At 41.1% G+C, this 15522-nt stretch overlaps 1 protein-coding gene and 1 long non-coding RNA gene across 9 annotated transcripts in view; one reads left to right on the top strand and one right to left on the bottom strand.

The window, feature by feature from the left end:
• PLIN2 (perilipin 2) overlaps window positions 1-15522 on the bottom strand; it is a 76219-nt gene that overhangs the window by 12540 nt on the left and 48157 nt on the right. For 3 of the 8 annotated variants that reach the window (XM_032477625.1, XM_032477622.1, XM_014555587.2), the window contains exon 1: window positions 7102-7162. The exons of 2 other annotated variants lie outside the window; for them this stretch is intronic. In XM_032477625.1, coding sequence (XP_032333516.1) covers window positions 7102-7147 — 46 coding nt within the window. In that variant the 5' untranslated portion in view covers window positions 7148-7162. Of the gene's footprint in view, window positions 1-718; window positions 840-884; window positions 1085-7101; window positions 7163-15522 lie in introns of those variants that run through there. 3 more of the 8 variants (XM_032477628.1, XM_032477623.1, XM_032477627.1) reach the window with 3 other exon arrangements.
• LOC116663090 lies at window positions 769-14542 on the top strand. The gene is made up of 5 exons (XR_004319139.1): window positions 769-898; window positions 1977-2105; window positions 4539-4726; window positions 12133-12335; window positions 14013-14542. It is a non-coding gene; the product is annotated as an uncharacterized LOC116663090 (long non-coding RNA).

Genomic DNA, 15522 nt, shown 5'->3' with positions numbered 1-15522 from the left:
GACAATGGAGATGCCTTTTGAAAAGCAATACCTGTTCTCAAAAATGCTAACCAAGTTAAAATCCGTATTAAAACTAAAAAGGTATTTCAAGTAGAAGACAGCTTGGACAGTCAAGATGGACTGCTTGATCCCTGTTAAAGGACTGAGGCTAGTTCAGGGGACACCAAGCACAGGAGGAACTACCCCAAGGAAATGAGACTTTTCAGGGCGCTTTTAAATGTAAATTTAGTGTCCCCAACGACCCACACCCACACAAAACTGCTTCACCGCTAAGCAGCGGAGCTGGGAAGGAAAGAACCCGCCCAGCCCGCTGTCCACCACTCCCCGGCAAATCAGTTCACCCTGAGGCCGCCGCCAAGGTTCCCAGTTTTACCAGAAAAGAGGAAGAATCACGCTTAAGGCGGGAAGTCCCGCGCCAGTATCAACAGCTCGGCTGTCACTGCCTACCCCACAGAAACTATGCTTTAAGACGGTTTTCTAACGCGTTTCCTTTTAAATAATGTCCTTTCGGGACAAATGGAAACTGTTACCCCGCAACCAAGCCAAGAAGCTACAACCGCATTAAAGCAGCGGGCAGACGAGAAGCCTCAATGAACAAAAAAGCGAGGGTGGAAAAGCGCAGGCCCAGGAGACCGCCCCTTCCCAGCCGGGACCCGGAAACCGCCGCGAGGCCGCCGGCGTCCGTCCTGGAGCCCGTGGAGGCGGGGTGCGCACCCACCGGCCGGCAGCAACGAGAAGAGCGCGCCCCGGAGACTCCACGCGGCGCTCACAGCGCAGGGCCCGCGGGCGCCGCGCTATATACCCCGCCCGCCCCGCCCCCGCGCCGCGTGACCCGCGGCCCCCGGACACCCGACACCCCGAGGCCCGGGTCCCCGCCTCCTCGCCTCTCAGCGTCCAGGTGTGGAGGCCCCGTCTGCGTGGGCTGGGGGCGCTGTCTGGGTCGGGGGTACTGAGGGGACCCCCGGGGAAAATGCGGCCGCCGCCCACGCCGGCTCTGTGCTCTTGCAAAAGGCGGTGGAGGAGTCGCGCGGACAAATGAACAGTAACTAACCTGTTGATTTCTATCAGCCCTCGGAATAGAACTCTTTAAAAACGGAAACAGTGACGCTCTGACTGTTACTTATAGCAAACAAATAACTGATAAAAGTTTTATGAAATTCTAAGGGATGACAGCCCTGTAGAGATTTGTTTTGCTACTCTTTTGACTGTAAAGTCAGTTCCTCAAACATATGTGGAATTTAAAGTGGAATCGGAATTTCTAAAAAGGGCCTGAGAATACCGTTGGTTGGTCTTTTTTTTTTTTTTCCTTAGGGAGACTTAAACACAAATCACTCCCAGATGGTAGCTACTTTTGTTTTGTTTTGAATAGACTTTCTTCTTTTAGAGCAGTTTCAGGTTCACGGAAGAATTGAGCAGAAAATTAAATTCGCACATAGCCCTCTCCACCCACACATACATACTCCCCTATCCTCAACATCCCTCATCAGTGTGACATATTTGGTACAACTGATGAACCAACATGGGCACATTATTATCAACCCAAGTGTATAGTTTACATTAGGGTTTACTCGATGTTGTACATTCTGTGGGTTTTGACAAATGCATAATGACACGTAGCCACCACTACATACAGAATAATTCCATTGCCCTAAAAATCCTATGTGCTCCATCTATTCATTCCTCCCTCCCTCCCTCTCCTTAAACACATGGAAACCGTGATCTTTTTATTGTTTCTGTAAGCTATACCTTTACCAGAATGTCATTTGGTTGGAATGGTACATTTTGTAGCCTTTTCAGACTGGCTTCTTTCATTTAGTAATATGTCTTTTAAGTTTCTTCTATGTCTTTCATGGCTTGACAGATCATTTTCATTAGCTACTTCATGTTTACTTCGCGAAACTGGCCTTTTTTTTTTTTTTTTTGAAGAAACAAATTATCAACATCTGAGTCCTAGTTTTTTCTTGTGTAAAATGCAGGGACTTGCACCAGATTATGTGAGTGAACAAGCTGTGCAACCACCCGAGCAGACCTCTCCTCGAGTGAGTGGCCTGGGATCTGATGACATCGCAGCGGGCCTCGGCCTCCCCAGCCCTCTCTCCGAGAAGGTAAACAATAAAGGACAGGTGGGAGGTGCGAGAGGGAGCTGGTGCCAGGTCCTTGGCCTCCAGAACTGGGAGCAAGCGAAGGCGGCGAGGATGCTGGAGCCCAGGAGCAGGCTTTGTCAAGTTACCAAGTTTGCACTGTGAGAAACCCTCAAAGGCATTCACCTCAATTACTTAACTAATGTTCCATGCACATACATACTGTTTATCATATTTAAAGCTCTAAACTGACCCATTAAAAATGTATCTCTTATACACGAATGAAGACATCTGGACACCCCCAGCAAGAATAAAATAATTACAGTATCTCCCCCCTACATACACCAGGTAATTCAAAATAAAATACAGTACTATCGTAGATCACTGTTAAGAAGTCCAAAATTCTCTGTTTTGTTTTTTTCCTGTGTTTACATCTTCAGTGCTTTAAGCAATCAAAGTACTACTTTTTTCTCTTCTTTTTGCTCTCCATCTTTGTTGGTGCTCTAAGCTGAGGTTTGGTGTGCCTATTACTAATCTATCCTTGCCCTGAAGTAAAACGGCCTGTACTGGATTTTGAGTCCTGATGGTTGTTGTTGTTGGGGTTTTTTGGTTTTTTTTTTAACTTCTCACTAATCTGACCTTTTATTTTGCAACAGAAGGCTCTTGTCCTTTCACCTACAAATGCCTCCTTCTTTTTGTTTGTTTTAAACCTGTGAGTCACTTGCCCTCTTTAAGGATAAGCAAGCTTCCCTCTGCTTCTCTGTGCCTCAGAAGGCAAGGGCTCCAGAGGCTAATGTTGGGGGCTAGGCTCTCCACGCCCCCAGAGCATAAAGCTCTCTGGATTCTTTACCTGCTCCTTTCTTTCATCTTCTCAAGTCTGGGAGAACATGGAGCTAGTGACAAGAACAATCAAGTCCCCCAGGTGATTCTGATAGCCTCTAAAGTTTGAGAACCTTTGTTTTACAGAAGTGTTTTTTCATGGTTGGCCTGGGGACTAGTGCATCAGCATCACCTCGGGTGCTTGTGAAACATTCCGCCTCCTACCCCAGACCTACTGAATCAGGAGCTACAGGGAGTGAGGCCCACGCACCTACATTTTTAACAGTATTTTTTTTAGTAACACCTTTTTACTCTTCACAAAGCACTTTCACATGTTCCTTATTATTTGAGCCTCACAATAATCTGGAAACTCAAATGGGGACTATTACTCTCATCTTAATAATGAGAATCAGTCAGAGATGTTATGTTATTTGACCACCTTCGTGACTGACTAAGCAGCAAGCTAGGTGAGACTAGATCCCAGGGTCATAACCTGAGCTAGTTGCCTAATTCCTCTTTGACCTAGTTTCCTTGTGTATAAAGTGGAAATAATAGTCCTTCGTGTTCTAGGTAAAGGGTATATGGATGTTCATTGGATGTACTAGTTTTTCAACTTTGCTGGGGCTTTCAATGTTTCAAAATGAAAGGCTGAGGGTATTATACAACAATGAGAATAAACAGACCTATAGCTACATGCAATGTAAGTGAAAGAAGCTGCCTACAGATAATACTGTACAAAACAAGCAAACTAAGCTGTGCTGTCAGAAGTAAGGATGTGGGGGAGGGTATAGCTCAGGGGTAGAGTGCATACTTAGCATGCACGAGTCCTGGGTTCAATCCCCAGTACTGAGACAGGAGGGAAGGGGACAGGGCAGAGCCATCCAAGGAATGACAGCAATTTTACACTGAAATGGTGGAAGATTCAACTCCCAGTTGGCCTTAAGGATTAAGTTGGTGGGAGGTTTGACTTCTAGTAGCCTTTGAGCTTCATTATATGCTCATTGTTAACATATTAGTGTGATCGATAACATGCCCACAGGCGTCAAAACAGTCCCAGGGCTAACCACAGAAGGCCAAAGAGTGGGCAGTGGCCAAATTCCTGGGAATCCCAGCTTCTTCCCCAAGGTAGTTGGAATGGTCCCACCTGTAAGCGTGTGAAGCTACTGAGCCCATTAAAAACTGGCAACACCACACCTGGCTGCCCTTTTCCGCTCCCTCTTCTGAGAGGGCCCTACTGTATAGAGTGTCTATGGAGTGTGTACCTAAGTTACTCTAACCTGAGCACCCAATTCCCACACCTCTTTCCTTGCCTTTCTCTTGCCTTACACTCTATACAGTATGTATCTCTCTAAATAAATCTACCTTTACTCAACTGTGGCTCACACTTGAATTTTTTCCTGCTCAAATCCAAGGATCTACATTTGGCGGGGCACGTCCCAGGGGCTCAACCGAGACCTGGGACACGGCCCTCCTCACGCCCCACGTCTATTTTTTTCCTGCATGAGTACCTCCACTAAAAACAAACTCTCTTTAAAAAAAAAATAAGAATGAGAGTTGCTTTGCAAGGTGGGGAGGGCTAGTGACCGGATGGGGCCACCAGGGACCTACTGTGTGCTGATAACCTTTTTCTTGTTCTAGGTGCTAGTTACATGTGTCTGCTCTTTTTGTGGAAATTCATTAAACTGGACACTTACATTTTTATAAGTATGCTATACTTATATTTTTGGAAGTTTTGAAAAGTTGAGAAAAGGAAAAAATAAGTGGTGCTGACTCTAAGGATTCTGTGAGGATTAAATGAATCAACACATTGAACAGAATAATGCCAAGTACGTATAAATGGGAGCTGTTATTAATGTTTTCTAACCACACCAGAGCCTTCTTGCCCAGGAGAGCCTTGCTCACAGGGGAAACTGAAGGGGCTGCAGGGAACCAGCAATATCCCGGCTCCTGTCTAACCTTCCTTCCTGGACTACAAAGCATGGGAGGCCCTGTTGACAAGGACACATTTCGTAGAGTTTGGAGCAACTCAACCTGGGTGTATTATTGATACAAAGTAATAATAAAATAGCTAGGAAAAAAAATCTGGCTTGAAGTTTCCTCTTGCAGAGGTAGGGCAACTGCCTCCTTCCCCACCGCTCACCGTTTTTTTTCTTCCCTCCCCACTAAGCACTATATCCTGCATTCACCTCCAGGAAGCGTGCTCCTCCTCTCATCCCTTCTCTCTTTGGACAAACCCTTGTTTCCCCTGCCTTAAGTACCTGTCAGTCTGGCAAACTCTACTCTTTCTGCATGACTCAGCTCTTCACTTCTGTGAGGCCCTCTTCAGCCTCAACATTACCAAGCAGTCGGTGGCAGAACTGGGCCTCAGACCAGGTATGCCTGACTCTGGAATCTACACTGTTTAGCAGTGCTTGGTGTGTGCTCTTAGTAAATACACTTGGCCCACGTAGGCCTGAATGCCTATAAGATGGAGTCAGATGGTATCTAGGGCTCCTCCCAGCTATATTATCTTCATCCAAAAAATAACAATACCTCACATTGTTTATAACTTTACAGTGTCATTTCTATAAACATATCTCAACCCACACAGGTGCCTTTTCCTATTCCCTCGTCACAAGACAGCCTTATCCAAACACAGGGGAAGTGTCACTCTGTTCATTTCTTCTTTTCACCTGAGCTAGAAAGTAGATAAAACTACCTTTCTCATGGACCAGAGACAAAGATAACGGGTCACAAGTAATGAATCATGAAGCCAGATGATTTTTGTTTTGAACAGTTAAAATTCCATTCAAACTGGTCACCAGCAGGAAGAATTTCTTGGGTGACGTGAGTAATCTGCCTCTCCACTCACCCCTGAACTTGATCCTCTGCCATTCTTTTTTCACACCCCTCCAAATACCTTGAAGGGAAAAGGCAATTCCTCTTTCACATGGGCTTCATCTTGACTTGGTTTCCAAGAGAATGAACCTCCTTCTGCCCAAATGAACTTCACATCTTTTAGCCTTCCAGGGCCCCTGCCCTTCTCTGTCTGAAATTCGTAACTCCAGTAGAAGCAATCAGAAGATAGACTTCATCAAATTGAAAATCAATTTCTGATCTGATTCTATTTGTCTTCCCCTCCATCTTGTACCTAGTTATAGGTTTGAGATTTTATAAACTGAAATTATCCTGGGATGTCACAATTTCATGCATTTTTAATTCTCTTTAAGCGAATGCAATTATTAAGTGAATACAGAAAATAGCTTTCTTTCTGTTATTTATATCCAGTGTATTCCCCACCACACACAAAGGACTTAAACTGCCTTAGAAGATGCATAAAATACAAAAAGAATACATTTAAAATAAGTAAATAAATAAGTAAAGCAAAGAGAAATTAAGATGGCACATATAGTTTTTATATTATCATCATTATATCAGGTAATTAATATTCACATTAGGAGAAACTCAGTGATTCCACAAGGATGAAGAAACAATTCCTGAAACAGTGATCTATTGTATACAGATAAGGTGCTCTTTTGTAGTTTCTTAGGATAGCATCATACTGTGTGTGGGGGTGAATATTGATTTTTAGGTCAGAATCCCAACCTTTTTGTTTCCAGCTTTATTGAGATATAGTAGTCATATAACATTGTGTAAGTTTGAGGTATACAGTGTAGTGATTTTACATATGTATATATTGAAGAATAATTACCAAAATAAAGTTAGTTGATACATCCATCACCTCACATATTTACAACTTTTATATGTTTTTGTGATGAGAACTTTTTAAATTACTGTAGGGGAGCAAAACTTGCCACCCCAAAATGTGTCTCTTTGGCATGAAGATTAATTTAGGCTGATTATTTTTAAGAAACAGAAGACTAAGAAATTCTTTCTTTTTACCTCCCACTTAGCTGCCTAAAGAATTTAGATAAAGGGCCTGTTCCTGGAATAGTATAGCTATCACCAGGGATATCTGCAAAGAATATGGACTAGGTGTGGTGGGGGAAATTGTGTCACATCATCCCTGCATGGCCCAGCAAACATGTATTTACCAAACATTTATTTTTCCATCTCCATGTGAATTGCCTTCCTCCCTTTTGAGGTCCCAAACCACTACCCCAACCTCCTCTTTTGTCTTTAGCTGAAAATGATGGTTAAGATGAAAGTTTCAGCCATTCTGAGGAGTTACTCAGTTTTTCTGGGCTTCTCCCTTGTATACCTGTTATTAAACTTTTGTTTGATCTTCCCCTGTTAATCTGTCTCATGTCAGTTCAATTCTCCAACCAACCAGAAGAACCTAGAGGGGGAAAAGGAAAATTTCTTCATTCCTGACACTACCCTCTAAGCAACTTTCAAGTACACAATACAGTATAGTTATCTGTAGTCACCATGCTGTACATTACGTATAGAGCTTACTCATCCTGTAACTAGAAGTTTGTACATATCCCAACTGTGAATCTATTCATACTACAGTGATAATAATACCACCACCTTAAAGGGTTATCGTGTAGAAAAATAAGGTAATGTGTGTATAAGGTGCCAAACACAGAGCCAGGCAAATAGTAGGTTCTTAGCCAATGTCATTTCCTTTCTCCTTTTAATTTTGCTTTGCTCACAGGAAAAAAAAAAAAAAAAAAAGCTAACCAAAATTCAGGTCATGAGAATTAACAGAATTTTAGAGCAGGAATAAAACCAAGCAGGATCCTGTGGGGCTCTCCTGTTACCGAATAAAAGTTTGTGTGCCCATCACATTGTGAGGCCAAACAAACCTAAATGTCGGTGTAGGGAGCAGAGAAAGATTTGTTGCAGGGCCAAGAAAGGAGGACAGGCAGCTCGTGCTCAACAAACCCAAAATCCCTGATGGTTTTAGGGGGAAAGTTTTTATAGGCAAAATTTGGGGTGAGGACATCAGGGTGTGTGACTTTCTTCTGACTGGTTGGTGCTGAGGTAACATGGTGGTGTTCTAGGAATCTTGTGCTCAGCCTGAAGTTGCCATGCTCCACCTGGGTGGGGAGCCTTAGTCCCTGAAGAACTCAAAAATGTCCTATATATTCCTTGAGGAGAAACCAGAACCATGAGCCAAGGGTGTGCTACTGTTTCTTGACTGTTTCTCCCTTGTCTCTGCATTCCCTCCCTTCCCTGAACAGCAAATGTTTGAATCTGCCCTGTGGAACTCCGGGAAGGTCAAGGAGGCTGAATGAAGAGAAGCACCCCACAGGGTGCTGCTCTGTTTCACTCCCTGGTCCAAAAGCCTTTCTGCGTCCCCTGTTTCTTGCTTGTAGGAAAAAGCTTCAACCTAGCCTAGGCTTTCCCTGAGTTCCAAAGAGCAGACTTAAGCAGTTAGTAGGACAATAGAGTCACAGAAGGCCAATCCTCCTGCAGGGATATAGATAACAATCCGATGCATATCTTTGAGCTAGTATCTGCAGACACTGAGACCCCTAACCCGTGGAGGATGGCGACTACATGCAGACCACAAGCACTCCACCCCAGACTGGTTGGAACCAAAAGTTTGAGATTCCTGAGACATGACCCTGTTACCTTACCACTAACCCATCAGAAAGTCACACAACTTACAGCCCTCGCCCCAAAATGTTGCCTTTAAAAACTCTTCCCCTAAAACCATTAGGAAGTTTGGGTCTTTAAGTGTGAGCTGCCCCTTCTCCTTGCTTGGTACCCTGCAGCAAAACTTTTTCTGTTCCAAACTCTGACATTTTGGCTTGTTTGGCCTCACTGTCCATTGGGCATATGAACTTGGGTTGGACAACAGGAAGAGATCCTGTCTATGGTCCTATCCAGTAGGTCTCTGTGTGCATGACAGTGGCCTGGGGCACTTATTAAAAATACAGATTCTGGGGTCTCATTCCTGTTACCAAACCAAACTTGGGCTTGCCTGCCGTGCAGTGAAGCCAAGCTACTGACACCAGTTTGTGCGAAAGGAAAGTACAGCATTTATTGCAAGGTAACAGGCAGGGAGAACAGGTAGCTAATGCTCAAAAGACCGAAATTCCCCTATGGCTTTCAGGGGAGGGTTTTAAAAGGCAACATTTGACATGAGGGTCGCAGCTCATGGACTGTCTTCTTAATGGTTGGTGGTGAAGTAACAGGGTAATGTCTCAGGAATCTTAATCGTCAAATTTCTGGTTAGTTATATCCCTTCAGGGGCAACTAGGACTCTGTTTTATTGCTGAACTACTGTCATTACTTTTCTTGCTTAGCTGCTTTTTCTTTGTTTTTGCATTCCCTCACTTCCTTAATTATTTACTGCTTTGCCTACTCTTTGAAACTCAGGGAAGGCCTAGGAGACTAAAACCTTTTCTACAAATAAGAATTGGGAAAGAAACCCACAGACCTATGGTGAATTAATCTTCAACAAAGGAGGCAAGAATATACAATGGAGAAATGACAGTCTCTTGAGCAAGTAGTGTTGGGAAAACTGGACAGCAGCATGTAAATCAATGAAGTTAGAGCAATCCCTTACTCTATACACAAAAATAAATTCAAAATGGCTTAAAGACTTAATATAAGACAAGATACAATAAATCTCCCAGAAGAAAACATAGGCAAAACATTCTCTGACATAAATCTTAGCAATGTTCTCCTAGGGCAGTCTACCCAGGCAATAGAAATAAGAGCAAAAATAAACAAATGGGACCTAATTAAACTCATAAGCTTCTGCCCAGCAAAGGAAACCATAAGCAAAACAAAACGACAGCCTACGGAATGGGAGAAAATATTTGCAAATGATGAGACTGATGAGGGCTTAATTTCCAGAATATATAAACAGCTCATACAACTTAATAACAAAAACAAACAACCCAATCTAAAAATAGGCAGAAGACCTAAACAAGCAGTTCTCCAATGAAAACATACAAATGGCCAATAGGCACATGAAAAAATGCTCACTATCACTAATTATCAGAGAAATGCAAACCAAAACTACAATGAGGTATCACCTCACACCAGTCAGAATGGCCATCATGCAAAAGTCCACAAACAATAAATGCTGGAGAGGGCATGGAGAAAAGGGAACCCTCCTACACTGTTGATAGGAATGTAGTTTGGTGCAGCCATTATGGAAAACAGTATGGAGATTCCTCAAAAAACTAAAAATAGACTTACCATATGATCCAGCAATCCTACTTTTGGGTACATATCCAGAGGGAACTCAAATTCAAAAAGATTCATGCACCCCAATGTTCATAGCAGCACTGTATACAATCTCCAAGACATGGAAACAACTTAATGTCCATCAACAGATGACTGGATAAAGGAGTTGCTGGTATATTTATACAATGGAATACTACTCAGCCACAAAAATAATAAAATAATGTCATTTGCAGCAACATGGATGAACCTAGAGATCATCATTCTAAGTGAAGTAAGCCAGAAAGAAAGAAAAATACCATATGATATCACTTATATGCGGAATTTAAAAAAATGGAAAAAAGAGGACACTAATGAACTCATCTACAAAACAGAAACAGATTCAGACATAGTAAACAATCTTATAGTTACTGGGGAAAGGGACTGGGAAGGGTTAAATTTGGGAGTTTCAGATTTATAAATGTTAGCCACTATATATAAAAATAGATTTTAAAAGTTTCTTCTGTATAGCACAAGGAACTATGTTCAATATCTTATAATAACATTTAATGCAAAATAAATATGAAAACAAATATATGCATGTATATGCATGACTGGGACATTGTGCTGTACACCAGAAATTGACACATTAAAACTGACGGTACTTCAATAAAAAAATCCTTTTTAATTAATTGGGGGACACAGTGGGGCTTTCGTACCCAGGAGGGCCCTGCAGGATCCTGCTTGGTTTCAGTCTTCCCTTTCCTTTGATGCTTCTCAATCCTGAGGGGAACAGAGGTGGGACAAGAAAGGGAGTACAGTTTTGGATAAAGAGGTTCATCATAAACTCGAGAGAGGAACTCGGTTTTAGGGGGATTCCGTTTCATCCCCAGAGATTCTGATTCACCTCATTTAGGAAACCCTCCAGAAATGTTTAAAAAGTAGCCCAGGTCATTCTGATACAGACAACGTAAGAACTACACTTTAAGAGAGCTGCATTCAAACTGGACTCTTCTGAGGGACAAAGCAGCTGAATGATTTGCCTAAGGCACCACAGATGGCAGAGTTGAAACCAGAACGTGAGGTGTCTGACTCCATGGCCTCTCCACAATGCATACAAAAATACAATTCAACAATAAGCCTGTTCATCAAATCATTTTGGCATAAAGAATTGCCCTTTATAACATATATTTATTAATTTAAACGCTAACTCAAGCTTACTGGCCAGCCCCAAAGCTAGAAAGAGAGCCAGTTCCCAACGTCAAGGCCCAATAACCCCAAGAACATACACAATTTGGGGTTGCTAGAGCATGACAGTTTGCTTTGCAGGATGAGTGGCCTTTGTCCTTGGTAACGTGAGCAGCTCCACCTGGAGGCCATGGTCCACTGCGTATCCCGGTCACAAACAATCCGGGCTTGACCGTGGGGGAAAAAAAGCAGACAAAGTATTTTCTGGGCCCTCACTTACTCTTTCAGCCCCTTTTCTCCTCCTTAGGGAATCCTCCTTTCCCTGGGTACACGTATGTTCCTTGTGTGCTTGGAGTCTCCCAATACACTCTCATCCTAACAAGTCTGTGCTCTCAACTAAAAAGTCAAATGCATGTTATAAATGAACTCAAAACCAAATGCCAAAGACTAGTTTATTAACTGCTCTCTCCCAGGACAATTTATAAGTTAATAAAAATCTTTTTTTTAAAAAACAATTTACAAAATATGTTCTCATGTAAAAGTAGCAAGGACATGCTATTCCTATTCTGTGCTCTGACTCCAAGGCACCTGTCCAAGTTTACTCTGTAAGCTATAGAGTTGAGTCAAAGATCCTGTCTACAACCTTTCAGCTATATCATGCTGTCTTTGAAGGATAAATGTCTATAGAACACGAGTAAAATCTTGTTAAATGAAAGTTAAAGAGCAAGAGGGAATGAGGGAGTAGGAAAGAAAGCAAAACGAAAACAAAAAGTGAGGGGCATTTCCTTAGGGGATCAGGAAGGAGTTGTTCAACAGGGAAGGAGGTACGTGAAGTTACGAAAGTCTGCCCCAAACAGACACACCTGCACTTGCAGGCTCCATATACTGCCTCTGTGTCCGTCCCCAGGCTCGATCAGTTCCCAAAGGGCATCAGGCCTGTGGATAACATGTTTATTTCTTTTTTTCTCTTTCTCAGAAATTCAGAATCATAGTCAGGTCATTTTAATTTGGGCCACAAAGACTCGATGACCACCCCAGAGCAGGAACAGACTCTACTGATTATCTAACCCAGTGGGTCTCTATGTGTGTCTGCATGCACGACAATGGCTTGGGCACAGATCTTCAGCCAAGTGCCTTCTCCTGGGATGGCTTCTTCAGCAGTTTTGTTGAAGGCAAAAGGTATGGGCCAGTTACCCTTGGCAAATGGTCCTTTGGGCCTGGCTTCTTCTTTGTGAAATGCCTAATCCTTCCATTTCTCTGAGACCTCCTATTGGTGGAGAGCAAGGTGGGAAGTAGGGGTGGGAGAGGTGGATTTGTTTTTGTTTTTGTTTAAGTATGTTGATTTTGGAAAGATGATGGAGCCAAAAGTTTCGGGAGTGACTTGGCTGTTATATTCACTGTCAGCCTCACATTCTGCTCTGGATTTGGATTTGGCAAAGATGCTTTTCCTAGCTTGGCCTCTGACAGAGACAATTTAGCAGTTCTTAATGATTCAACAAACAGCTGAGGAAATTGTGAGAAACATGACTTTACCAACCAGCACCAGTGCCATTTCCAGAATCTGCCCACTCTCTGAGCTGCAGACTGAAACCCTCAAGGTCAGGATCCATTTTTGTCATCCAAGTACAAGTCATTCCTTTTATCTGAGTCAGTTAATCAGAGTTCCACATTTGATTTAATATTTCACTAAAGAAAAACCCAAAAAGCTTCCCTAAGTAAAAGTATATATCATGATCCAAAGTTCAGCAGACATGCATAGCCACACTACTATGAATGTTATATAATTCATCAAGAATTCAGAATTGATCTAAAATTTAAGACCATACTAATAGTAGTCCTGATATTATTTTAACATATCTGTTAAAAAAAAAAACCCAACAAATCCATCTGTTTTTGATGACCTTTAAATGTTAGAACACTGAACTTAAAAAAAAATTAAAAATAGGTATGTGACACAAAGTTATGCTTGTGAGAATGGCATCTATCAAAGCAACATCACTTTTCCAATGCTCCAGAAATTTTCATTTTTAGCTTTAGCAAACTTAAATCACTCTAGCCTACTGTCTAAGAAGAAGAAAAGGAAGACCATTTTTCTGAAACTGAAATACAGATCAGTTAGCTACTGCCCGCCCCTTCCCCCCATTTACACTGGTCACTTAGATTTTGATTAGGTATAAGAGGAAGGTAATGGAATATGGACTCAAAAACACCACACTCCCCCAAAACACACACATTAAGGAGCTTCAGGCTGGCCTTCCAGGTTACTAGATATAATCTTAGAAATACAAAATAGCTGACTCCATATGTACCTAGGTAATATAGAGCTGAATTAAATAGACTGTCATACATATGACACGCTCGCTGTCTTTTTATTCCTCCTCCCACTCGATTCCTATTGACATAATTTCTGCTTCTCAAAACCTCCTTTCAAGAGTTGAGAGGAAACCACATAGCACTTAGTTTGATGAATGTTTTAGAGGAGAGATAATGGGAGAAAGAGGATAATGGAAATAAATACAGTTTTCTTTATTGAAGTATCATTTTGGTTTTCATCAATAAAGACTATGATCTTACCATAAAATAACACTTTGATTATTAAAAAATGAAAAATGTAATATATGCATATTTATGAAAAAATTTTAACTTTAAACATGAATGAAGTCATCATAATCACCCATAACTCTACCATCTAGAAATAACCACTGTTGATATTTTGGATTATAGCATTCCCATATTTTTTCTATGTAACTATATTTATCTAACTTTCATTTTCATAAAAGTGGGTTTGTATTACCAATATTATTCCATAGCTTATTTTTTTCACTAAATATACCATGAATATTAAATATTCTGCAGTGGTGTGCCCAGGCTGGCTGTTTACCCAGTCACCCGCATGACTCCAATATAAGGAACATGACTCTTTATTTGAAGATATCTCTGAAGAAAAAATACTTACAAACACTCATGGAGGAAATACAGAAGCATCACAGTTTGAAGAAGAAAGAAATGTTACAGCCCATTTTAGGATCAAACTAAAGCAATGCTAATCAAGGTCCAAGGATTTGCTCTGTGGATCAATATAAACCTTTCTTTTAAACACAACTTCTTCAAAAAATGTAAGTAAAAAAGAAAGCCATTTGACAAAATGTGCATTTAAATAAACAGAGCAAACTCATTTATTGTCTGCTTCTCAGTCTGTAGTTAACAGAATATATTTTCATACTTTCATAAGTAAACACCATAGCTCTATGTGTCTTTATCCAGAAGGACACAGATATCTAAAACCCTTAAGGTTGCCATTAGGATTGGATAAAAATAATTCATGGCCAAATGTTTTTGAAAAATACAAATAATAAGTCATTTCTCTAAAGAAAAAAAAAAAGAAACATCATAGCTACACTTAAGTTGAAGTAAAAGGAGAAAGGAAAACTTTATCATATAACTGTATAACATCTATTTATTGAAAGATTATTAAAGTATGGGGATTTTACAAAAAATTATACCAAAATGTTAATTATGGTTATCATTTGTAGGACGATTACAGCTCATTTTTCTTTTTTTGAGGGGGGAGGTTTTTTTTTTTTTTAGTAGACTTTATTTTTTAGAGCAGCTTCAGGTTTATAGCAGAATTGAGCAGAAAATACTAAGAGTTTGCACATAGACCTCCCCACCCACACATATGTACTCCCCTTCCCTCAACATCCCTCATCAGTGTGGCATATTTGGTACAATTGATGAACCAACATGGACACATTATTATCAACCAAAGTCCATAGTTTACATTAGGGTTCACTCTTGATATTGTACATTTAATAGGTTTTGACAAATGCATAATGACATGTAGCCACACTATAGTATCATACAGAATAATTTCATTGCCCTAAAATCCCTTGTGCTCCATCTATTCATTCCTCCCTCCCTCCCTCTCCCCAAACCCCTGGAAGCCACAATCTTTTTATTGTTTCTGTAGCTTTACCTAGAAAAGAATTTTTTTTTTTTTTTAGATTTTTCTTTTTGCTGGGGAGCAGGTAATTAAGTCTGTTTGTTTGTTGTTTGTTTGTTTGTTTTAATGGAAGTACTGGGGATTGAACCCAGGACCTTATGCATGCTAAGGATACACTCTACCACTGAGCTATGCCCTCCCCCCTGAAAAGTGTATTTTTTTAATAAAAGATTTTTTATTAGATTATACTTAATGCTCAAAAACTAAACAATTAGCCAGAGGCATCAGTGATGATTGCTAAATTTTACCTAGCAGCTTGATTACAGATAGCCAGTAAATAAGGGCAGCTTATTTGTTCTAGAAAATCCAGCTGTGACCTTTTACATATGTACCTGGGTAAGGAACTCCCACAGCTCCTTGGAG

This window comes from Camelus ferus, chromosome 4, assembly GCF_009834535.1.
Source record: "Camelus ferus isolate YT-003-E chromosome 4, BCGSAC_Cfer_1.0, whole genome shotgun sequence".
In the NCBI taxonomy this organism is placed as follows: domain Eukaryota; kingdom Metazoa; phylum Chordata; class Mammalia; order Artiodactyla; family Camelidae; genus Camelus; species Camelus ferus.
Note: the sequence above shows the minus strand (reverse complement) of the source record. Positions and strands in the feature narration are given on the sequence as shown.